Below are 27,028 nucleotides of genomic sequence, written 5' to 3'. Positions count from 1 at the left end.
AATGTAATCCAACTTTCACACTGCCAACCTTCCAGACAACATGTCTGCCAGTGGGTTGTTTGCTTCCCACTAGATGCTCAATATTCTTTTCAAAAACAATTAAAATGAGGGTTAGAAAATCACACAAAAAACTGTTCAGATTAAGAGCATATTTATTGAGACATAACACACCATGAATCTATGATAGCGTGCCAACATCTAATCAAACCCCTGAGTCTAATGTTAATTCCAGTAATAACATGCACAAAAGTGTTTAGCTATTGTAAAGCATACAGTTACAGCAGACATAGTTATGAAATCCCATATCCTGCATACTCAATCTACGTGTTTTTGTCGTCATTTGCGCCTTCTCGTCATTTGTTTTAAAAGTTGGGTGAACTCTGCACACCCAACTGTGTGGTCAGATCTCATACAACCAGTTTTCCTAATTTGGTGATAATTGGTCATTATCAAAAATTACAGCAGACCTTTTAGCTACTATGTACCTAGCTTCTACAACCATTCAATGGCCATGGAAGGATATGAGGGAGTGGGGAGGGAGAATGGGGGAGAGTGAGACAGCCAGCCAGTTGTGGGAAGATGATGTCCTCTACTTGGACCTCTGGTGACACCCCATTAGGGAGAGGATCCTCAGATGGGCAGCTTCAGATTCAATAGAGCAGAATGGCTGCTTGACTCATCCTCAGTATTTCCCTGGTCAATGAATAACCATAAGGAAGGACACCCAATTAGAAAACAGGAAGGTGGCTCAGGGAGGGAATCACAACTGATGGATGTGGTATCCACCGTGGCTATCAAAGTTAGATATGCCCATGTCACTAAAAGAAAGTGAGCTGATACAAAGTTAAGTAATACCAAAGTACACGATTTTTTAAAAAGAGATATTGTAGCAGTTACCAGTCATGTATAAACTACAAAACTATCAAAGTTTGCATCACAACCAATCTACAATGGGTGTTATCCCGTTAAAACAATGACAGGAATCTTGTTGGGGCAGTAAGTCTTTATAACTAAACTTAGGCCTGTGGGAAGTATGATTGTGCAAATGCACAATGTTTATATCCAGTAGAAGACTGCTGCAATGTTACTATGTAGAAGAGCCAGCAAAGTTCGTAATGCACATTGATGGCCAATACACATTAGTCCTGATACCCATCACATTGGTTTTGATGTACATGGCATCCATCCCAGTCGGTCACTCTTGTTGGCATTTCAGTATATGTCTTCTGAATTCAGTAACTGGGTTTCTAAGCACTTCTGGTGCTTACTAAATATGTGCAGAGTTGTGTTAAAATCATAAAGGATTCCAACTATTGTGTTATGTATTGATGTTTTTAATCTGTTAACTGTTTAATTGCTTTTATGTATGTATGTATTTTTGACATAGGCATCGAATTGTGCCTTCCTTTGTAAGCCGCCCTGAGCCCCGCCCCCACTTTGGGGGTGAGAAGGGCGGGGTAGAAGTAACTGAAATAAAAAAAATAAAAAAATTATCACTTAGTAACACCAAAAACAAACTAACAAAGAAATAGAAAATACTGCAAAATAGAAAACATGATTTCTTCAGTAGAACAGCTAAGAAATTTAGGATGTCCTGTACATGCAAGGATAGCAAGTTATGATCAAGTTTTACCTACAAGGTGCAATAATTCTTCCCTGATTAGCTTCTTAAAATAACATTTGTCTATGTTTGATCAGCAGATTTCTTCCCAGAGTCATTTTCTGGCTCATGGAAATGTTGTGCAATTAAAAAGTTTACAATGAGTTAGAATGCCCGCCCTCCTCCTCACAAATACCCTGGTTTAAAAATAGGCAATATTTCCTCTTTCCCTTGTGTAAAAACAAAAAGAAATGGAAAATTACAGCAAGAGAACAGAAAGCACCTTAGCTTGCATGCCTAAGCAAGTTAGTGTTTGCAAACTTGACTATTTCAACCTGCCAACAATTGAAAACATCTGTAAAAAGATTAGTATTCCAGGAGAAAGTATTGGCAATTTGATTCAACTCCTCCATATCTTCATATTATCTTTTGAAGGACAGCTTCATCTTCTATTTTTAATTTCTGCTTTCCCGAAGCACATATTCAAGTTTGTGTTTCCCAAAGGAGTCATAGTTGTCGTAGTAAGGGAGATGTATCCACTCTGGCTGGTAAGTACTAGTGCTATACACATCGCATTCCAGGATGCTGTTCACACCTGGTCTCACTTCAGGTGCACTGCTTTTGTCTTCCCATTCAACCACCTCAATTTTCATTGGAGCACGTTGATACATATCTGGGCAACTTTCAAACTCATCCAGGAATTGCAACATCTGGTCATCAACAGAATAGATGTCTCCTGAGACCCGATGCCCTATTCCTGGCTTGTTCAGTAAAAAAGGAATGTTATACTTCCCAGCAATCACCAGGGGGTACTTCTCCACTGTGAGCCCCCTTCCCTGGAACAAGGAGGTCCCATGGGCACCGTTTATCATGTGTGGGTAGTTTGGCTGGCCTTTCTTCAGGGTGCCATAGACAAAGACACGGGCCATTCTTCTAACTGAAGGAACTAAAAAAAACAAACACAAGCATTAAAAAGTATTATTTGCATAATCATCGTTCTTTAAAAGCTAGCTCTCACAGCAGAAAGTTTGCAGATGAAGTCAAGCTGCCTTTAACTTGCTGGTAAAACCTACAATTCATGATCACACAATGGAATCTGTCAGAGTTATTATGGACAGAAGTGTTCCCAACAGCTGAAATGAGAGGAAGCAATTCCCAGAAGCAATCAAACACTTAATACACTGGATAGCAGCTACTATCCTAACTAAAAAGGGTTGGCATGCAATGCCCACGCCATACAGTTGCCATGAATACATGGTCATCTTAATTTGAAATGCGCTGTTTTAAACATGATCATAATCTCTTTTGCCACTGCATCGGTGACCAGAAGTAGCTGAACTCTGAACACCCAACTGTGTGGTCAGATCTCATACAACCAGTTTTCCTAATTTGGTGATAAATGTGTCATTATCAAAAATTACAACAGACCGTTTAGCTACTATGTACCTGGCTTTTGAATATGAATTCATCAATTTAAGATAACACAGCCAATTTCAAGTAGTTAAGCAACTGCTTCAAGTGGCAACTTGAAAGCACAGCATTAGTAGGAGCCCTCTGTGACAAGCTGGGACCATTTGTCCTTAAGCCATTGCTTGCTTAGGACAAACTCTGAAAGGTATGATTTCTCCCAAAACTGAGGCTCCGGATGCCTTACAATGTAAAAGGAAACCAGCTAAAAACTTTCCAAAGAAGGTGAATATTAAAATGGGAAGAAACTATTGACAGCATTGAAATGACTTAAAACTATACCCACAAAGATAAAATGCAATTAAAAGATAAAAGAGCAATTAAAACAACCCAGAATCTAGCACCATTCTTATTCAGGAAGACTTTTGTAAACAATGTTTCCAGCAGGGGCGTCCGATCATGGCCTTCAGCAAACTAACCCAAAGAATTTGTATATATGGGTGATGATGAGAATTAATCTTTTAGTAAGTCACACACAAAAGCACATGTTCTTCAAAAATAAAGGTGGACTTCCAGCTACTTCCAGCATTTTTATGTATGGCAAGTCCAGAAATTCTTATGTCATCAAGATTCTTTACAGTTGAAATATACTAGAACAAATTACATACATGTGTATGCATCTGAAAAAGTAGACCTAGCCTACAAAAGCCTCATTCTCTCAGTTAGTCTCTAAGATGCAACAAGTTCCTTTTGCACACGAGTGATACTCAGACCTCACACTCACACACATGCAAACATGCACATACCTCAGCATGCAACTGGTGAACTAAATGTATGAATGGTTTTTTAAAAACCACAGTTTCCTGGATCCATATTTATACATGCTAATACCTTGAAAAACTAGAAGCATTCCAGTCCCGTAGGGGGAAATCTGCATTTGCCATTTCTGTTCCCGTGGCCAAGTCCTGTTAAGGTGGTTTCTGATGGCCAATTTTTCTGACCACACAACATGTTTTGAAATTCCCTGCGGTGATGTTTCTGTCGAACTGGTTCTTCCAAAGCAAGGTTCCAGTTAATGGCTCTGAAGCTACTGTGAGGTTCAAATTATGGTTTTGCACTTAGTATATGTACTTGTGGGTATCTGTATTTTTCAGAGAAGAGGGTAAACACAAGCTCTCTGATAGATCTAATAAATAATATCAAATGTGTCTGGTAAAACCCCAAAGGACATTCCTACCCAGATCCAGAGTACTCTTTCCTGTTGTAACTAAACATCACATACACAGTTTATAGTTCTAAGGAAATTTCCATCCCTATTTTAATCAGAGATTGGGTTTCAGTTTTCCTGTCCATCACATCTGCTAACTTTAGCAAGACTCACACAATGGGTGCTGCTCATACCCTGTGGAAGATGGGGTCTTCATGCCTTTATGATATTTCCAAAATGTTTGATGTTTCCCATCAGGAAGCATCAGTCACAGATTGCGACTCTAGCTTTTGGCACATGTATGGAAGGAATATTTTGCAGTACACCTGGGTGATTATTTTCATCTTCCGTTATAAGAACAGTGTAGGGCAAAAGAGACTCCTATTTACTAAAGTAATGAAACAGTTCCCATGTTTTTCCTTGGCTACTGTTCAAAGCAGTCTGCCTCCCAGCTGCACCTCCCTTTGTGAAGGTTCGAACTAAAGCCCAGAACATCTGATGCTTTCCCAAATTTTGCTATCAGTCAACTGGACTGCTAGGAGAAACTGTCTCTGGTTTTCCCCAGCACAGCAGTTTGGTCTCTAATTGCCAGATGCAGAGTATAGTCCGAAGGTGGGCAAGACACCTGGCCCTGAATTCAGACAAGGAGCCATTAGATCATTTCAAAGGAGGAGCAAAACCTGAAAACAAAGAGGAGGCACACGTTTTAAAGATTTGTTTAGGGTGGAGTAGTGCAGTGGTCACAATGTATCTGTAGTAGCTTTACTCTCAGCGAATGAAAGGCTGGGGCTACGAGTAGGATGAAAGTGTTATGAATAAATTACTCCCTCTCTGTTCCTGTAGGAATCATTAGACATACCTCTTCGGTTTTCCAGTGGCAATGACTCACACAGAGAGCAAACTCTTGAGGGCAGTTTGACTGCCTTTGTCCGTCAGAACAGGAATAATGAAAACGATCCAGTCATGCCAGATGCAAAGGCAGGGTAGAGGTCACCATTCTCAGGGCCTATTGGCACTACAGATTTGATCTGTGTTAACTGTTCTTCCCTCTCTCCGGGAAACACTGGACCTGCTGTCCCCTACAGCTTATTTATTTATTGTGTCAGAAGCAAGTTGAGGGTACAGTTAAAATGCATTAAAAATACAAAGTTTCAAAAAATACTTGGCATTATACTAAATGTCCTTTGACCAGAAGCTGTCCACTTGGAGCGCCCCTACAGCTGATGCTGTGGCTTTCTTATGCAGCAGGGGCTAAATCTCACAATTCCCAATCAGCATGACCTGTATTCAGGAATGACAGAACTTATCATCAACCAAATCTGGAGACAGAGATTCCCTTCCTCTGATGTAAAGTATTCTTAGCACCATACCCAACTTCAATTTCCCTTATTCTTTAGATTGTGTAAGACTTAAATACATAGTCTGCAGGCCTCAGTAGGCCTCAAATAAGCAGCAGAGTGGGGCATTTTGCAGAGTGTCACAGCAAGAGTACAATGGGCCCTCTGTATCCACTGGGACTTGGTTTTGGGACACTGCCATCCCTGCGGATACCAAAATCCATGAATGCTCAAGTCCCATTATATACAATGTCATAATAAAGTGGCATCCCTTGTAAAAATGGCAAACAACTCAAAATGAGTGCTGGAGAGAGCCTGAGCATCTATGAAGGCTTAGGCAGGAGTCTACAGCATGGTATGCCTACATATAAGTGTAGTGCTTGGCATATAGCAAAATCAGAGTTTACTTTTTAGGATTTTTTAAAAAAAAGATTGAATCCATGTTTGCAGAACCTGTGGAAATGGAGGGCCACCTATAGTCATGTAGTTCCCCCACTCTAATAACAACCACCAACCCCACCACCACCACCAATTTATTACCTGCCTCTCCCTGCGGCTTGAGGTGGGATACAACATCATTAAAACAAGAGAGAGAACACTATTAAAAGACACACAAGACACAAAGAGTTAAAATCTGAGTTAAATTCCACTGAGGAAATACAGATTAAAATTCACCAGGTAGAATCCTGTCTCAAGTAAATACTTCTTCACTCCCCAAAATTTCTAGCTTTGTGGTCACTTTTCAACTTCAGTTGAGCATTTAGAAAAGGGGCAGGGAAATGTATGAATTAGATGTGAACAATTTTCAGTGTCTTACCCTCCAATGATAGAAATTTGGGGGCTGAAGGTAAGCTTTGTGCCACCTTGATCTTCTTGGGAGAAAGGTGGGATCAAAAAGAAAGAAACAGGTGGCCTCCAGAAAATGGTCTAAGGTTCAGCACTTTACATATTGTTTACCTTTCGGATATAATGTATTCCACTAAAAACACTATTCAAAATAGCCAGAGATGGTGAATCTTATCAAAACACTCATGTCTTTAAAAAAACCCATCATTTTCTTCTGACTACTGACTGAGACTTCAGTTATTTCCCACAAAGTGATGCTATTTCTTAAAGATTCACAAGATCCTGCCCTCAAAATCACATACTCCCCCTTTTTTGGAGGTATTTTCAAATTGCCTCCCCAATTTGCCCTGTTATTTCATCCCCATTTAGCTTGCATGTTTACCCTTCATGACATCAAATGGGTGTGAGAGAACATTAATATTCGCTTGCTCTGGCTTCCTTTTGGAGGGCAAAAAAAAAAAAATCATTACCTTTCAGATTGTGTTTTGAATAACAAACACAGATCCTTCTGGAAGAAACTTGTCCCAGTGGGGATTGAGAAAGGATCAGAGTTAAGCACTGAAACATGCAATTAATTCCCATTAGGGGATTAGGGCACTCGTGTTCACTTTGAATCAGAAAAAGTGAATTGTGAATTAAATTGTTCACAACCAAGAGGTTACTTGTCAGAGTTAATAAGTTACCATATAAAAGGGAAAATGGAAACACGCTTTAAAATCTCCACTGCAAGTAGAGCATCTGTCTGAAGAAGATACACTTCATTTACATGATGCAATTTCTCTACTGTGGATATAGAGCTACGCAGGTTTTGGAGAAGGGGAGATTTTTCTGGGGGAAGAGGTCTTCTCACAACTGAAATCAGATAGCACCTCCTTGCCCATTCATTTATCAAACAGAACAGAGGTTTTGCGCATTTTGTTACAATTGATTCCGAGAGGCACGAGGTCTCCAAGGTCCTGCTTAACACTTAGGAATATGGTTTCCATTATGGTTCCTAGTTGCTGACATGCTGTTTCATGGAAAGGAAAAGCTGGTGAGGAAATTGACATTTAAATCAAGGCCAGTGGTTGTGGCTGGAGCCCTTGACCCACCTGGACATAAAACACAACAAGTCAGGACTTGTAAAATCCCTGAAAGAAGGTGACCTAACATTGACTGACACACATTCAATGTTCTTAGTAGGAGAAGACAGGCAAATGCAGCTGTCTTTACATCTTTCTTTGATAGATGTAATAGTTTCATCTACTCTAAAAATAATTCACAGTTAACTCCAAATCCACAATGGCACTCTGGCTGTTCTGTGGTTTGGGTCAGCCTTCAGAGAGGGACCACTTTTGGCAGGGAGCAGTTTTACAGCATTCCCAAATAAGACTAAATGGCGGCTGGTAAATGCTACTTCAAAAACAGTTTGTTGTTGTTGTTGTTCATTCGTTCAGTCATTTCTGACTCTTCATGACCTCATGGACCAGCCCATGCTGGAGCTCCCTGTCAGCTGTCACCACCCCCAGCTCCTTCAAGGTCAATCCAGTCACTTCAAGGATGCCATTCATCCATCTTGCCCTTGGTTGCGAAATAAAAGATTACAGCTAAATGAGAGGGATTTCCTTTTTCAGGCACTAATTCCTACAGATACTACATCCCGTGGAATTTCAGGAGGGCAAAACAGAGCTTGGAAAAATGTCTTGTATTATAACTCCCAGAATCCCCCAGAATGCATGACCCCTACCTGTGCTTGGAATACTGGGAGTTGTAATGCAAAGTGTTACTTTTTCAAGTTCCAGCAATTGATAAAAGACACTTAGGCTGTGTCTATAGTGTAGAATTAATGCAGTGTGACCCCACTGAAGCTACCATGACTAAATGCAATGGAATCATGGGAGTTGCAGTTTGATGGGGCACAAAAACTCTGACAGAGAAGGATGAAGATTTTTTTAAAAAACCACTAGTATTGAACCATGACTGTTAAAGTGGTTTCAAACTCAATTAATTCTACAGGGTAGATGTACTCTTACTAATTTTTCTTCTTCCTAGCTCACTGCAGGCACTAGAGTCAGGAAATGCCAAGGCATGGATCCCATCTCAGCACTGTCTTTATCTCAGCATCCAAGGTGATAGCCCAACCTATTGACCTCCTATCTATGACATGTTTGCCATTATTAATGAAGCAATTACCCTCCTGCGGCTTTAGATATTTTCTAATGGAACAATGTGTATATCTCTGTAGGTTTTTTATGTTATGCTAAAGCACGAATGTAAATAAAGGCAACAAAATAACCCTTTCAACCTGCATTAAAAGATCATTTAGCCACCTTGTGGCAAGAATAAAGAATAGTACTTGATACTTAGGTTTATATAGTGAACCATCTAAAAAAAAATACATAGTAGCCCATAGAAGTGGACGACTCAATGACAGAAATATGTTTTATATTATAACCAAAGGAGGGAGAAGTCGATACTCCCAACATTTCACCAGCTTTACCTAGAAACAAATCAGCCCTATAATATACAATATCCTCCAGGATAAAACAACCTATTGAAAAGATACTGTCATGAAATATTCATGCCACAGCCATTAAAGTTTAATATCCTGGGAAAATGAGTGAAATCTTTATGTCATCTCTTCCAGCAATTTCTTTTAACTACAACTGACAGTCTATCAAACTGTTGGTACAGTTTATTTGCTTAGGACTACCTTATAGACTCAAGTATAAGTTGACCTTATGTAAAAATCAAGGGTAAAACATAGGGGCATGTAACAAACAAGTATTTTCCTCTTCCTTTAAAAATGCATTGAAGGAAATATACTTAGGAAGAACTAAAGAGAAGAAGGGGGTCTCTTTATCAGAGTGTTTACAATGTCTACATCTATACAAATCCTATCCTATCTGATTTGTTGTCGATCCACTCCTCTGGGCTTCATGCAAATCTACCATTTGCCAAAATATATGATCCTGTGGCTTTTCTTTTCCATTTCTGGTTGAATAGCTGAATCACTGGTTCATCTCATCAAATATGAGGTTTGCTCAAGGGCCGCTTGTGGTCTCTTGGCATCCAGTCTGTTAGTTGACATGTCCATCGGTTGTCTTTTATTCATGCTATATGATCTGCCCATCTTCTTTTTGCTTTATAGATTTCATTGACCACATCACGTACCCTGGTTCTTTGATGCAGCTCTTTATTGCAGACTTTATCTCTTATTTTCATGCCTTCCTTCCATTGCTCTCTGAGTCACCACCAGTTTTTCCTCCTCTAACGTTGTTGTTGCCCATGTTTCAGATGCGTATAACATTGCCAGGAAAACGGCAGTGTTGAGGATATCTGCTCTGACCTTTATTGACAGCATATCATCTGTTAGCACTGTCTGGTTTCGATAAAAGCCATCCAAGCAGCCTTGCGTTTTCTTGCCTATTCGCCATTTGCTAAATTATTTGACTGTACTTGCTGTCCAAGATACACATATTCAATCTATTTCTCAGTTTCATCATTTATAATGATGTGGCCCTGGACACACTGCTCATTTTTCATCCATTTCGTTTTCTTCAAGTTCATTTCCAGTTCAACTGGTTTTGAGAGTCGAGCTAGTTCTTGGAGATCATGTTGTAAATTTTCCTGATTTTTGGCAAAAAGAATGCAATTGTCTGTGAAGAGGAGATGAGAAAGTTGCTCATCATCAATTGAAATCTCGCCTTTAAATTTAAATTTTCAGAAGAGGCTTTCTAAAGTCGCCACAAACGGTTTTGGTGATGTTGTGTCTCCTTGACGCACCCCTTTGTTCATTTTATATGTATACAAATAGAAATCAGGAAAGAAATACAAATGAGGAAAAAGAATGAGGATTTGTCCTACAAAAAAAGGCAGAGGGAGAAGAACAAGGAAAGCAATCTACCTCTATCCAGTATGAATGTAGTGACAAGATGCAGAGGTGAGAAAACCTACCACCCCATTACCCCACCTTTGCCCACACCAAAGAAAGAAAAGTAACCCTTCCTCCTTTCATCACCTTCTTTTTCAGTCCAAGCCATTCTCAGAAGCAACACAGGGAGTCCGAAGATTGTGGTATGCATGCCATTTTGGGTATCTAAGGTAGAATGGAGTGATAGTATCTGTTTTTAATAGGGGCTTACTCGATAAGCATTTCAAGGTTTGATAGCCTCTCTACAGAGGGTTATACAGAAAGCCCCTATTAACAACTGTTGTGATATGCTCTCTGCAGACAGGCTTTTACGGTAAATCCCTAATAAAATGGCTGCTGTTTACCTTGCTCTCCTTCTCCTCTCCTTTTTTAGGCCACATTCATGCCATACAGAGTTCATCAAGCCATTGATGTTGTTGTCTTCTTCCCGCATGGACTCATGGAGAACTCAACTTAGGTTTTTTTGTATTGATGTTTTGGTATTTTTTAAAAATTACATATTAGTATGTACAATACATGTTAGAAGATGAAAGTTAAAAGCACAAAACTTGTGTGACCTGAGAAAAGAAAACAGCTGAAATATGACTGGAAAACCACAGTATGGAGGCCTTATCCAGACTTAGATTGTAATACTCTGCATTTGTTTCAGCTACTAGGTCAATCACTATTTAATTGTTATAACTGGGTCTTCTTTTCAAAGAGCTAGTGTAGTATAGTTCTGAAAAAATATGCAATGTGTTCTCAGCCACAACACCTTTGCTTCAAACCACATCCCATCTCTTAAAGGAGTGCTATAAGAGTTACAGAAACTATCAGTGAATATAAACACTTGCTTGATTACAACTCAGCTTATTTCCAAAATAACCATATATTATAATACACTATTTTACACCATAAGAGTGCTGATAATGACAGGACATATATAGCTCAGGAATATCCTGTTATACTTCCAAATACTACTACTACTAATATTAAATGTTAAAGTCAGCACATCAATATGTGTGCTTCTCACTGACAGATAATCACCTATATCAGTGGTTCTCAATCATCCTAATGCCGCGACCCCTTAACACAGTTCCTGATGTTATGGTAACCCCCAACCATAAAATTATTTTCAGTGCTACTTCATTACTGTAATTTTGTTATTTTTATGATTTGAAATGTAAATATCTGATATGCATGATATATTTTCATTCACTGGATAAAATTTGGCACACATACTCGATACGGCCAAATTTGGATACTGGTGGGGTTGATTTTGTCATTTGGATGTAATAGTTGCTGGGGTTTATCAACCTAAAATATTGGAAGGGTTTGGTGGGCATTGACCTTGAGTTCTGGAGTTGGAGTTCATCTATATCCAGAGAGCACTGTGGATCCAGTGATGGATCTGGACCAATCTTGGCACAAATATTTAATATGCCCAAATATGAACACTGGTGGAGCTTGGTGAAAATAAACCTTGACATTTGGGAGTTGTAGTGCTCTCTTTTTATTTCAGATCACTTATTCTGACCATTGGCCATGCTGGTGAGAAGATTCTGACAGTTGGGATCCAAACATCCCTTGAACAGTGGATGCCAATGTTTACTTATCTGGGAGGAAGTAAGTGTGGAGATCGAAACTTCTCCTAGAGATCAGATAGCTTACTCTAGCAAGGTTAGTCTAATTCTGAATCTGTCATGGAATGAGAATAACTTCTTTAGATTCATAGATTGATACCTCCTATATTTTGAGCTGCTCTGCTTGCAAGGGGAGATTAAAATGTTTCAGGATTATATATAGTTTCCCCTAATATCTTATAACACCATATACTACAGATTGAGTATCTTTTGTCCTAAATGCTTGAAACCCTTATTTTTTTTTAATTATTTTGGAATACTTGCATATACATAATGAAATATTTGGGAGATAGGATCCAAGTCTAAACATGAAAGTCATTTGTGTTTTATGCACATTGCCTAAAGTTAGTTTAATACACAATATTTTAATAATTTTGTACATGAAACAAAGTTTATGGACATTGAACTCTCAGAAAGCTAAAGTGTCACTACATCAGACACCCATGAGGATGATTTCTGAGTATTTTGAATCTCTGGGAAAGCTATACTCAATCTGTTCTTCCTGAACAGAAGACTCCGTGAGAAATGGTTCTGATTCATAAGAGTTTGGAAAAATGTTGAGTCCTATGTGCTCTGATGCAGTGGCTCCAGAGATGCTAGCATTTAAATGGTTTCCCACAATCCAATATAACATTCTCTCTTCCTTCTTTTAAATACAGTAACATTCTTTTCCCTTGAGAACAAAAAATCCTTGCTGTTGGCTCAATGACCAGATATAGTTACATATTAATTCTTCAGAAGTTTTTGAAAACTGTAGGAAACAGGTGAAAAAACAAAATGCCTTGAACTTTAAACCTGAGCTCGGTCTGTTTGAATAAAGTGAGTTTTAAGGTCACTCTTCACTCAGTGCTAACTTTCAAGGAGGACCCACATGCCAGAAGAGACTCCAGGGACTGCATCCTGTTGGCTCTTTGATGCTTTCATTTTGTAATGTGCTATTTTCTTTGCAGGGCAGACAACGGGCTTCCTGCTTGGGCCGACCCCTCTCCAACCTCACCAAATACCTCTGAACCATTTATGGCAAAACACCTTTCTTACATTAGCCAGGGAGGCACCAATGGAAACCACTATCCCTTTGAAATCAAGAGGTTAAAGTCCCCTCTCAGCAGTCGCCTGCTCCGAAACTATAAAGTCCTGGTTTGTGAAAACAAACAGCATTACAACTTCTGGTATGATAACATGGAGGATACCTGTAACACTGCCTAGTATCTTACTTTCACAGACTGTTTCATACTCTTCCCTCCCTTTCCAGCCAGCATTTGGTGGTTCATTTGATGAGCTTTTTTTGTTTGAAACAGGATCATTATTGACTTTGTTTGTAATATACCTTGAGGGTCAAGCAGTCCCCAAGGCAGCTAACAGTATGAAATCATTATTAAGCATCAAGATCAATAACAGCGGGATACATTAAAGCATGCTGAATGCTAGCAAACCCTGAAGACAAATCACATATCATGATGTTGCAGGCAACAACCCCAACCTTCCACAAACTAAAAGATAGTGTATAAGTGGCATATCCTTCAATACCTTCATAGTGTGCATCAGGATTTTTTGTAGGGCTATTTTAGCATAAAGGACAGAGAGGTGATTTTGAAAGTGCAATGAAACTCACTGAATGATTCTGGATCTCTCTCACTAGCAGTTTTAGGGTTTAAGTGCAGAAACTACAAGCAGCCTGGACTACAAGTAGATTACAAGTATGATTAAACATATTACTGACCAACATGCTCTTGTCACACAGGCTACTTTGTGACTGACTACTGGTGTGATAGGTAGAGCAAAGAATGCAACAACAACAAAATATGCCAGTGCGGTATAGGAAGGATTGGTATCTACAGGGCACCAACAAAGGAAAATCATAGAGAGAAAGAAGTTATGGAACAGGAAGAAACAGAAGCAAGAAAGCATGTGTGAAAGAAGAAACAAAACCAGCCAAGAATGGAGCAAATTAATATCCTCTTCAAAAGGACAGGCAGAAAATATGCAAATGAGCACCAGCAAGTAGAGAGGTGAGAGAGGCAACAGTAAGAGCATTAAGAAGAATGATACAACTATCTTTGAAAACAAATAAAAAGGAAACATATAGAATAACTGTCTTCTCACAAACTGGAACAAAATTCATTATCAAGATCCAAGGTACAATGTTCTTCAGTGAATTAGTCATACTTAAAGGCAACTCTTCTGTTGTTGATCACTATGAGAAACTTGCAATGTTTACTTTAAAAAGCCTGATGGCTAATGAAGCCCAACTACACGTACTGCCTGAAAATGTTGGAATTTACGATGCTATGGAAGTAGCTGCTCCACCAGTTCGTGTCCACACTGATCTTGTCCTACTAGGAAAGGCAATAATGACAACCCAGAAATTTCCATCACTAAGTCCCTAAATGCCAACTGTCTTGATCAATGATAGTAATTCCCAATAGGATAATTGTAGCAACCTGTTTCTAAAAACCTTGGCTCATCCAAGGTTTGGACCACAATTCCCATCATTCTTGACCACTGTCTCAAGCTAACTATCAATCAATCAATTAACCAATCACCATATTAGGGGAAATGTTATTAAAGGATAAATGTGTATTTCACATAGACACCTAAACTTGTAGCTATTTTCCACAGTGTGAAGGACAATGCATTGAACAATAAAGTGAAGGAACTGCTGCCATTTACTTCACTTTATTGAATGGGTAGTTTTGATAACTTCTCAGGCCTGTCTATATAGAGGGGAGGTTTTATGTAACTCTTTTCCATTATGAAGGGGAAGACAGGAGACTGCCATTGTGAGATGAGATACCGGACTGAAGATGGATTTAAGGGCAATGGTATTCTAGATATAGGTAGACAGAAGAAAACCTCAGAGAACAGGAGGAAAAACTGGGACATTTGTTCAATCTTTTCTATGTATTTTATAGCATCACTCATAAACAGATTGAGAAGTTTGATGTATTGAGTCTAGGGTGGCTTGGAAAGAAAGATTTAGGTTGGCTACTGTCTCCCAGTTTCAATGACAATGGAAATGGTGGTTTCATATATGCAGAAACTTGTATATGAGTGGCGAAGGACAGTGACAAGCACATAATAGTCATAAATTCCATCCCTTGATGAATAAACATGCTTTATTGGATCATGATGTCTGAACCCAGGAAATCACAGAGAGGTTTCATGGTATCATTCTGCTTTTAAAAAAATCTTCTTAGGTTTGTGATTCAGGAACAGGCTTATGTCTAACTAGCTGAAGTGTACCCAGTGCCAGGGGGTTACAGTTTTTCTCACTCTTTCCCCTTTTTTACCTTAGCAATCTTACTTCAGAGAACTCTCTCCCATTTTCTCACCACCTTTTAACCTCTGGAATTTTAGCAGCAGTGCCTTAACTCGATCTTGTGTTCCTACCTTGCATTCCTACCTCACTAATAGTGTGGTCTCTGTGTTCTACCGCCTTTAAACTTATCTCCAAATGAGTTGTGCTTTTTAAGTGTTTTCTGCTTCTAGCAATCCTTATTCTACCTCAGTTTGGATTTTCAATTTGAAAGTTGGCTCTGCAAACTGGACAACAATAAAAAGTCTGTCACATTTTGAAGAATATGGGCCAATAAGGTATCACTGTTATAGATAGGCAGGCATACAGATATTATTTTTTAGGATTTTATACAACAGTCAGAAAGCAAAGGCTGCTATTTTCATTGCCTCCATGTCTGCAATAAAGATCAACCTGATTCCATCTGGTTATAACTTTCTATTAGTTACTTTCAGTTTTGCTCCGGTATTCTCAAAATTATGTCATCTTTTCCATCCACTTATCTTTTATTTTCACTTATTTGCCCTGCATCATTGGATATCACATTTTTATTGATGGGATTTTATTATTATTATTATTATTATACTTTATTTGTACCCCGCTAGCATCTCCCGAAGGACTCGATGCGGCTAACAAAGGTCAAGGCCTCAAACAACAACAGACAATAACAATACAATGCAAGCAAATTAAAAACATAAGCAATAACAACAAAACACTACACTATTACGCAATAAAACCAGGGCCGGGCCAATGAAGGGTACAGGTTAAAAAAGTGCTGGGTGTAAGAGATGATATGTTGGGATTCTGGGCAAGTGCAATGTGCAGAGAGTCTTAAGCTCTAATAAAGTGCTTCTGGGACGTAGTGCTGGAGGTTATCCTATTCAGGAAAGGCACATCGGAATAGCCAGGTCTTCAAGTTCTTCCTAAAGACTGCCAACGTGGGTGCTGGTCTAATGTCTTTGGGAGGGTGTTCCAAAGTCGGGAGGCAACCACAGAGAAGGCCCTGTCCCTCGTCCCCACCAAACGAACCTGCGACGCAGGTGGAATCGTGAGCAGGGCCTCTCCGGATGAACGGAGGGAGAGCGTGGGTTCATATACGGAGATGCGGTCACAATAGAGAAAGAATAGGGCTTAACTAAGCTTTTGCTTTTCACCACTCTACTCAGTGAAAGGGATGGTTCCCTTTTTGATAAAGAATTAAGGTATTGCACTCACACTGACCCATAGATAAAGTTATGTGGGTAGATTTTTGACTAAAATTTCTAGAGTTACACAAGTACAGCATAGTGTATCCAGAAAAAAACTGATCACACACTGCCATGGCTACCCTCTCAGAGATTTCTTCTGTTATTAGTGTAAATTTATATAACATATACCCCTATGGAATCCTAAATAAATAATCAAGCAACTAGCCTTGTGTCTTGAAAAATGATTGCTATAAAGACCACATCTAAATATATGAGCTCATCTGAGTTTTAAGACCTCATTTTGGATGGATTGCTCCCAAGTTGCAGAAATTCTTAATGCAGAAAGTTTAGTTGATCTTTTCTCTCTGTTCTTTTGCTGCCAGCTGGCAAAGACTTTTTAATTTGGCTTTTGGCTCTGGTGGCAGAAGGAGCTTTTAATGGGATGTTCTGTGGTTCTATCTTTTCTATATATTTTTTAACTTTTAAAAATAGAATTATTGTTTCATATATTAATTTTTGGACTAATAATTTTTCCAGCTGTACTTTGTTGTAAGCCACTTTGAGCCCGCTGCTGAGAGAAAATTTGCATACTAATAAATCTATTAATTAGAAATTAAACAGACAAAAAGGAAGCTGAGTAAATCACAAAAGCAGCTCTCCATCCCAGTTATCCAAAAGGAGTAAATGTATTTGGCAAGGATTGCTCAAGTTGAATGAATTAAGCTCCTATACATTGGCTATCCTCATTATATAAGAAATGTACTAAGGAAGAAAGAAAACCCTAGCTTCTTTAGCCAATTATAATACCCATTATAAAACATCAGGACTAGGTCCAGAAAATGTTCTATTCGTTCTTCCTAAGTGCATGAAGCTATTTTTGTGCGGTACCATTCACCACAGTAATCTGCTTGTCTGAGAAGTCTAACAGTAAGGCTTTTAATGTAATATAATTCGACTTGAATATTTTAGAGATCACACCTTCATTGTTTGAGGGGAAAATTTCCATTCAAACCACTCCAGGGAACTTGGATTTCTCTTCAGATAGTAACATTATATTAATGTTATCCTTTCCCCACGTTTTAATGGCAGTTCGCAGGTTGCTTCTCAGCTGTAAAATTACACATTGCACTGCGCACAACGTATTGCTCTAAAGCAATCCCACATTTTTATGTTCAGACTGTCATTTGAGTGTTGGGGTTAACCTAGAAGAGAATATATTTTAAATAACAATTTTCTATGTACCACTTTCTACAATAAAGAAAGTGGTACATAGAAAGTGGTACATTTGCAATCTGGGGCAGATTATGAGAGAGCTTCTGGGTTCATCTACCATAGATTTTTGGATTTTGGAAGCATAGCATAGAAAATATAGTATTGTTTAGATGAAAACTCATCCCTTAATAACATTTCCCCTAATATGGTGGTTCTTCAGGAATCTATTCATTAGGATGAAAGACATTCACTGCCAAACGAACACAACTGTTAACATTTTGCACGGCCCTCTAAAAAAACCCACATTATTGTCTAATCACTACCCAATTATGCCCTCTGTCATAACATGTCCACAGTAAAAAAAAGTTTTTTTCCTGGCATTTATTTATCTCCCATTCCTGCCCAGGTTTCCTTCTTGTCTGTGCTATAGCAACCAGGACCAGCCATATTCTTTAACGTGTTCCAACATTAGCCTTTGAGCAATAGCAGTTAAATTATTTTATATTCCTAAACTACAGTCTCACCCTCCTTTGTTATGTGTTCACTTTATACTTTCTGTTTTACATTATTAGAGGCTATAATATTCTGTTAATATTCTACTTATTCCTAGTTCTCAAATAATCCCTGCCCAAGCTACAGATTTATGGGTCAATAGTCTTACTTTCCCCTTGAAAGTCCCTTGATAGCTTTCAGGATCAGTGAAGCCACCAATCTTTAGAAACAAACTTGTGCCCCAATGTTTTCCACGATTGTGAATTATGTAGTATATGGTTTGTTACCATTGTCTCCTATTAAAAGGAACAATTAAAAATACATCAAAAATTAGCCTTGTGCAGCCATGGTTGTGTGTGGGTTTTTTTTTTAAAGTGTGGATTTTCTATTTCATTTTTTTAAACCATGTTTATGATAATTTCTTCCTCAATAGCTGAACTTTGTACTGTAATCCAATAGGTAGTTATCTTGCAGTATTCACTTGTGTCTCCTTCTCTTTTCTATTAAGAGCAATAACTGACTGCTTGTGCTTCCTTAGAGATTATGGTTTAAGATTAATTGGGGTGTGTGTTTTTTGACACTGTTAGCACCAAGGGATAGACCAAACCATGAAAAAGTCTAATCTCCACTCTAGCTCACCCTTTGGGAAAATAAAGCTTACTAGAACCATTAAGCTTGAATTAGCTGGGTATAAGTATTACTCCTTGAATCAATAATGTATTTGAAGCTCTGCAGTACTTCAAACCAGACCAATGCTGATTTCTAGCCATTTTAAAACTAAACACAAAGCAAGCAGTATTCACTCCTAATTTACTCAAAGTAGACCAGGAAAAAATGAGATTTAACAGCACAGTCCTATGTCTACTCATAAGTAAGTCTAATGGAGTTCAGTGGGAATTTGCTTTGAGGAAAAGTGAGCATAGAATTCAAAAAAGCACAAACAATTATCTCAATATTCCTTTTTTAATTTAATTATTTCCCATCTTTCTCCTGACACAGGATGCAAGGCATGAATTAAAATAAGATACATTTAAAAGCTTAATGACAAAAAAGATTTTTAAAAATTAAATAAGCTATCATATTAATACATCCATACTTTAGGTAAAGAAAGTTTTCCTCTGGCATTAAGTCCAGTCATGCCCAACTCTTGGGGTTGATGCTCATCTCTATTTCTAAGCTGAAGAGCCAGTGTTGTCCGTAGACACCGCCAAGGTCATGTGGCTGGCATGACTGCATGGAGTGCCGTTACCTTCCTGTCAGAGTGGTACCTATTGATCTATTCACATTTGCATGTTTTCAAATGGCTAGGTTGACAGAAGCTGGGGCTAACAGCAGAAGCTTAAGCCACTCCCCAGATTCGAACCTGTGACCTTTCATTAAGTAAGTTCAGCAGCTCAGTGATTTAACCCACTGTGCCACCTGGGGCTCCACACATCAGTACTTTAGAACACAATAAAAACTTTTAAAACCACAATTAAGTACTGCAATCACATCCCATTAAAATACTCTCTGTACTGACACCAAATGTTTGTTATAATAAAAAGACCTGCCCTGAAAACCTTAAACTTGATCAGGTTTCTTTAGGGAGAGAAGAGTCATCGAAGTAGTCTGAAAATAAGCTTTTTTTTTCATGTCATGAGCGACTTGAGAAACTGCAAGAAACTTGAGAAGCCCCGTGGTGGAGTAATTCGAATCCGGGGAGCGGGTTGAGCTCCCCTCTGTCAGCTCCAAATTATCTTGTGGGGACATGAGAGAAGCCAACCACAGGATGGTAAAACATCTGGGCATCCCTGACCAATGTCCTTGCAGACACACCAGAAGTGACCAGAAGTGGAATTAAGCTATTTGGGACTTTTTAGAGTACTAGCCATCCCCTGTCATGCTGTGCTGTGGCCCATTCTTGTGATCTGGAAAATAAAGTAAGAAGAAAGTGTTGGTTTCTAATATATGTAATTTCTTTATGTTTGTGGCTAAACAATATTTCTTGTTGTTTCTTTGTCAGTGTTGATGTAGAAATTGTCTGGAACATGCAACACATAATTGTCCTTCTTTAGGGGTCTCATTCAAATCTATATATCATAAACATATGTGTGTGTGTGTGTGAATGAATCATATCTATCTGTATCTATGGCTGGATGGCTCTTTGTCAGGAGGGCTTTGATTATGTCTTCTTGCCCTGGTGAAGGGAGTTTGACTGGATGGCCTTAAGGTAGCATTTCTCAGACTGGGGGTAGAGACCCCTGGGGGGGGGTCATGAGGTGGTGTCGCCAAAGACCACCAGAAAACAGTATTTTCTGTAGATAATGGGGTTTCTCTGTGGGAAGTTTGGCCCAATTCTATCGTTGATGGGGTTCAGAATGCTCTTTGATTGTAGGTGAACTATAAATCCCATCAACTACAACTCCCAAATGTCAATGTCTATTTTCCCCAAACTCCATCTGTGTTCATATTTGGGCCTATGGAGTATTCGTGCCAAGTTTGGTCTAGATCCTTCATTGTTTGAGTCCATAGTGCTCTCTGGATGTATGTGAACGACAACTCCAAAGCTCCAAGCCCACCAAACCCTTCTAGTGTTTTCCTTTGGTCATGGGAGTCCTGTGTGCTAAGTTTGGTTCAATTCCATCATTGGTGGAGTTCAGAATGCTCTTTTTATTGTTGGTGAACTACAAATCCCAGTAACTACAACTCCCAAATGACAAAATCATTTTTTGAGTGATGGTCACTCGTTGGCCTGATAGGTGTATTGTGTCCAAATTTGGTGTCAATTCGTCCAGTGGTTTTTGAGTTATGTTAATCCCATGAACGGACATTACATTGTTATTTATATAGATAACACAATACTTTGGATCATGTCTACAATCAAACTGGTATCCAAATAAGCAGTTTTAACACAGGAGTTACAGGTTTTCTGTAACCAACCTTGATAAGCACCCTGGATGCAGCATGTTTGGATCTGCTAAAGTTTCCAAAGGCATGTCTGTGGTGTCTTTGCCCTCCCTTCTAAAGGAAGCAGGAATGAAAAGAACAACAGTGTGAACCTTAAAGTCTAGCTAGCGTGACATTCTCTGGACTCCAATCCAGAGAAGTTCATGTCACAATAAATCTATTACTCCTTAAATTGCAACCTGTTTAACTGCAAAAGAAATTTTAGATTCATCTACATGTAGTGCCAAACCAATGTAAGAGTAGAAGAACAAGTCTTAGGGTCATCCCTTCTTCTATTCCATAAACAGGAGTTTGGAAACTTAAATTCCTTATATTGAGTACAATTTATTGTCTTGACTGAATCCAGATAACTGGGATTAATCTTAGCTACAGTTAATGGAAGCAAATCAATTTCCAAGCACAGATTATGAAGATGGCCTGATAAAACCCAGACATGGAAACTGTTTGGATTGCAATTATCAAAATTCCCCATTCAGCATGACTCCTGGGGGTTTCCTGGAAGTTGCAGTCCAAAAAGTAAGCTTTCTAAGTTATGAAACTAACCATATTTAAGATTAATCTGTGTTTGGTTAATAAATGCAGCTGATCTGGGACAGGAATTGAAGTTTTTAGTTTCTTTCTAAATATGACGGAGAGAAGAGGGTGCACAAGCTTGAAGCTCAACACCATGGATTTGATGGAGGCTGCTTAGCCTACAAAACCTTATGCTCTAAGCTTCTTTTTCCTCAGTCACTCTCAACGGTGTTACAATATCCCTTTGTATACCAATCCAGACTAACATGACTATAACTTTGAAATGGGTCACTTCCTGTAATACTAACAATGGTTTGGAGTTTTTTTGGGGGGGACGGGACTGCCCTAAATTAAGCATATTGATATTGTTAAGCATATTATCTTAACAATTTATTTGATAAAGAACACATGCTAAAGGATGTTGCCAAAATATCACATTCACAGCAATGGGTATGGTTATAAAATATATAGTCTTGCAGTTGAAAGCATAAATGAAATTTTTCTTCTATATAAGTAACTTCCAGATGCTGAAGCAACTCTGTGAGATACAGGTGCATGTATATATGCCAGCATTTCTCTATCCTAAATATATGCATTTACAAATGTATATATTGATATTCTCAGAATTACAAAAACCTCAAACACAGGGATCAATGAGGGTGAAAAGGGTGATATCACAAGGCACATGTTTGCAGCCCTTCTCTTCGATTCCTTTGATCTTCCTGAGGGAATCAGCAACAGACCGTATCTGGAATCAAAGCTTAGAGAATAAGCACATCAGACCCTTCTGAAATGTATAAAACAATTGTGATCTCAGACTATCCATACCAAAATACCCAATATTATAACTTAAGCACCTGCACAAGATCTTTTACACATAATACATGCATATCTCATTGAAGAAAGCAGATGTGTTCCTTGGCATGCCTTCCAACAGAGAATGTGGTACAAGGGACAGAAATAACATGGAAAGAAAGGAGATATATTCATACAAAAAGAGCAGTTCAACACCCTTCAGTGAAGTTTTTATTCAAAACCAACAATATGCATTTGTGAAGTGCAACAACCAGAACAAGTAAGTCTTGCATAAATGAACAAGCACATTTAAAAACCTTCTAGAGATTACTTGAAAGCTTATTTCATATCCAGCAATCTTGTTTTTTTCTTTCACTTTTTTCTTACTATTTCTAAACTGTAGGGTTCAGATTTATGGGATATATTCATGTTTTTGAGCATACTGGGGGAATTGGTGAAGTAGGCGAATCTGGTTACATATTCTCTCTCTCTCTCTCTCTCTCTCTCTCTCTCTCTTGTGCTGTTCATGTATGCTAAAGGTTCTGGAGGCAGCTGCTGTTTATCCTGACTGATGTAGTCAGGCACACAAGGTTACAATAGAGTTGGCTAGAGGCAAACCCCATTCTTTTCTAGTTCAATGATTACCTTTTCTGCACTTATGCTGCTATTATCCAGCATTCACCTTCACCATCTTCCCAATGCTGATATTAATAAAATGGCACACAACTAGAGTGGGGATGAGGAAAGGGCAGCTAGGCACAAGGGAAAGCCTTTGCAAAAAAAAAGTAGGGTTTTTTTTTTTTTTGTAAAAAGCTTTGTTAATCAAAGTATGCAATCCATAGAAGTCTTTTTTTTTTTTTTTACTTTTATATATAGGGAATATGTGAATAGAGGTGAAATCAGGCCATATTTATATTCGGCAAGGTTCAGCATAATCATTGCCAAATTGATCAGCAAGAACCAGGCTTTTAAAACTTTTCCACTCTGGACCCCTTTAGACCCAATACATTTTTATGTGACCTCGGGTATATAGGTATATTAAACTGGTAAAAAAGCAAATATTTACTCTTAGCAAATCAGAATTTACAAAGTTTACTAAAGAGACTGATTCTCCTTTTTATAAAGTACGGTTGAAGCATCTTCTGCAGAGTAAAGGAGACACATAGGAAAGCAGGTAAGGAGTATTTCTTTTTATGCCCCAGTAGATACAGGGGATAATGAGAACTGCAATCCAGGACACCTGGAAATTGCTAGGTTAGGGGATGCTGATCTAGACCTGAGTTTCTTAAACTTTTCAACTCACGACTGCCTTTGGCCCAAGAAATTTTGACATAACCTCAACTAGATACGGTAGGTATACAGATGTAAAAACTAAACATGTGCTGATAGCAAACCAGCATTTGCAATGCTTGCTAAACAGGCTGATTTCCCTTTTAATGAAGAACAATAGAAGCACAACAAATTTGTGTAAATGCTGAAAATAGTCATTATGTGCTGTTCAGAAACCATTTACTGTTGCCACATTTTGGGAATCTACCACATAGCAAAAATGTCTGCTTGTTTTAACAACCTGAGCTGATTCTGAAGGGTTTATATGACAAGATTAATATTGACAGATGGAGCCAGCAATACTGTGCTTTTCTTGCAAACATTCAGTCAACCACAGCTCCCTCCTCTCTTTTTCCTCCCAAAGGAGTTTTGGAAAAATCACTGATTGAGGGAGAGGTTTTTTTCCCTTCCTCCCAATTGTCAAAACCACATCTGAATACAGTGGGTCCTTGATATATGCCGGGGATTGGTCCTACTCCCATGGATACCAAAATCTGTGGACCCCAAGTCCCATTGTATACAATGGCATAGTAAAATAGCGTCTCTTAGATGACATGTCAAAATCAAGGTTTTCTTTTGTTTATTTTAAAAAATGCATGTTTTCAAGCCATGAATGGTGGTATTGGGAATAATGGATCATGACCTGTTAGGATCACTGACGATCAGGGTATAGATCATGATCTGTTAAGATCACAATCTAATTGAAGTAGCAGAATTTATTTGATAAAGATGATCTCTGGGCATGTAGACATCTTGTTTCTGTTTGATGCCTTCAGCAAACAATGATGCAAGCAGACTTCTTTTAAAGATAACAAGATTATTTACTGATGACTTCATGTATGTAAAGATACAGGTACATTTCTTACCAAGAGTTAAAAACTTCAGTAACATTTCAGGGAGTTGTATCTTGAGCTTATAATCTTTTAACAGTTTCTTCATAAACTATGTTGCTTTATACAGCACTCTTTAGTAAGAGTTTACTTTCAAATAAAACACAAGCCTCAATAGTTTCTAAGTTCCTAACATTAGCTTCTGCGCTCTAACAGACTCAAGCTCCAACTAATGGTCTAACAGACTCAAGGCTAAACCGACATTCCCTGTCACCCTGTTCTAAAACTGAACATTCTATACTGTCACTGAGTCAGTCACATGACCTGCAGCCCCTCCCACTGCTTTAGGTATATAGAGATGAGGTAACTGCAAATTAAATAAGACATATACTTCAGGTTATAAAACAACACATTATAAAACAGATAAACGTTGATTGAGGGAGATTTTTTCCCTTCCTCCCAATTGTCAAAAACACATCAGAATACAGTAGGCCCGTGGTATCTGCTGGGGATTGATTGTACCCCCATGGATACCACAATCTGTGGATCTGTCACAAATGTGGTTGGTGGGGACGAGGGAGAGGGTCTTTTCAGTGGTGGCCCCCTGGCTCTGGAACTCTCTCCCTAAGGAAATTAGATTAGCATCCATCCTGTTCATTTTCCATAAAGATCTAAAAACATGGTTGTTCCAATGCGCCTTTGGTTAATTGGTTCACTTAAAGTATTGGCCCTTCTAGCCATAACTTCATTCTCGACTCTTGCACTTTACTATTGTCTCTGGCCTGGAGTTGTACTGTATAAATCTGACTTGGCCCTTCCAGCCTTAATTTATCATCTGCCTCTTGCACTTTTGCCATCAGCCCTGTCTTGACAGTTGTATTGCACGAGCCTTTTCCTCGCCCCTTAGCTCGGAAATGTCCATTATGCTCGGCTACTGGTTGTTGTATGATGAATTGTGTTCTTAACTATGTTTTTGATGGTGTACATGTATTTTATTGTGTTATATTTTAACTCTGTATGACTGAGCTTATTTCCAATGTAAGCCGCCCAAGTCCCTTCAGGAGATGGTGGCAGCATACCAAAAATAAAGTTATATTAGTATTATTCTATCATATAGAGGAGGCTTGAGAAGGTTGCTTCCTCCAACAGGTGGGAGGAGATCTAATTATACTCCTTGCTTAAGAAAACTGAAACTCATGGGATCATCCTAAGTTGACCAGCCCCTTGAAGGCACATGCAAACATCATCTTGCCCTTTGGATTATGAGGTAATAGGAGGCAATTATCTCAAATAGGTCAGGTAAAGTTACAAAAGCTAACTCTGCACCTTCCAAACCTATTTCCAAATGGCTGGCGGGGACGAGAGATAGGGCCTTCTCGGTGGTGGCCCCTCGGCTGTGGAACGCCCTTCCCACAGATATTAGACTAGCTCCATCATTATTAGTATTCTGCAAAAAAGTGAAGACCTGGTTGTTCGAGCAGGCGTTCGAATAGTTAGTGCAATGAGTGTAATGAACATAGGAATGGAACAATGGATGATGTTTTCAGTGATGAGATGCCAGTAAATGGCTATTGTTGTTAATTATATAGGATTGTTTAGGTGTTATGATGTTACTGTTTTTTACCGTGTACTGTATTTTTGCTGTTCTGTTGTAAACCGCTGTGAGTCGCCTAAGGGCTGAGAACAGCGGTATACAAATAAAGTAAATAAATAAATGTCAATAATGCAGCAGCCGAGTTGTCAGGAATTGATAGGCAGGCGTTTAAAGAAGAGTTTTTAAGACTGAGTCACAGGGTGTCCTGTGGTGTTGTGTGTGCTTTAAATCTTTATAGTCTTTAGGTTTCTATTTGCATATTGATTTTACCACTGCTCACCCTTTTGAGTCTCTTTAAGAGAGAAAAGGCGGTAGATAAATCACAGAATCCTTGAGTTGGGAGAGACCTCATGGGCCATCCAGTCCAACCCCCTGCCAAGGAGCAGGAAACATAACAATAGGTGTCACTCCTCCCCGGCCTCACTTTAAGACAGCTGGTCCAAGCACTTTTTACCGTGTCTTTAGCATTAAAGCGGGGACAAGAGCTCTCCGCGGCCTTCCACTGCCAAATAAACGCCAGGAAACTGAAGTATTTCATTCAGCACATACTAAAACCCCTCGACCAATCCCATCTTTCTCCTGGCGTCACGTGACGGCTCACAGCTGGCACGAGAAAAGCGAACGCCGGCAAGAGAAACGATTGGTTCAGCGAAGGCCGGCCAAGCGCGCCTCCCGGCTCGACTTCGCTCCCTGCACGTCACGTGATGCTTTTGAACCAATCCTGTCCAAGGCCTAAGATCTCTCTTTCACCCCCTCAGAGGCTTAGCAGCGCAACTCACCCGCCAGTTTAGCAGCTGGGAGAGCCCGCTTCCTGGAACCGCGTGCGCGCTGTCAATCAGAAGCTTCGCACTCCTGCCACGGCCGGGCGGTGCGCTGCCCTTTGGAACCAGGAAGTGGGCGGGG

The 27,028-nt window shown here is 39.1% G+C and overlaps 1 protein-coding gene across 1 annotated transcript; it reads right to left on the bottom strand.

The window, feature by feature from the left end:
- Positions 1–134: 134 nt before the first annotated feature.
- On the bottom strand, positions 135–27,028 carry GGACT (gamma-glutamylamine cyclotransferase). Its single transcript, XM_060769565.2, has 2 exons — positions 26,905–27,028; positions 135–2,546 (listed from the first exon to the last, which is right to left on the bottom strand). The coding sequence occupies exon 2, from the start codon at positions 2,527–2,529 to the stop codon at positions 2,056–2,058; it is 474 nt and encodes a 157-aa protein (XP_060625548.2). The 5' UTR covers positions 2,530–2,546; positions 26,905–27,028; the 3' UTR covers positions 135–2,055.

Source organism: Anolis sagrei, chromosome 3 (assembly GCF_037176765.1).
Source record: "Anolis sagrei isolate rAnoSag1 chromosome 3, rAnoSag1.mat, whole genome shotgun sequence".
NCBI lineage: Eukaryota > Metazoa > Chordata > Lepidosauria > Squamata > Dactyloidae > Anolis > Anolis sagrei.
Note: the sequence above shows the minus strand (reverse complement) of the source record. Positions and strands in the feature narration are given on the sequence as shown.

What these genes read in the sequence shown, in the direction of transcription:
- GGACT (XM_060769565.2), bottom strand. Translation starts at nt 2,529, where the DNA reads ATGGCCCGTGTCTTTGTCTATGGCACCCTGAAGAAAGGCCAGCCAAAC.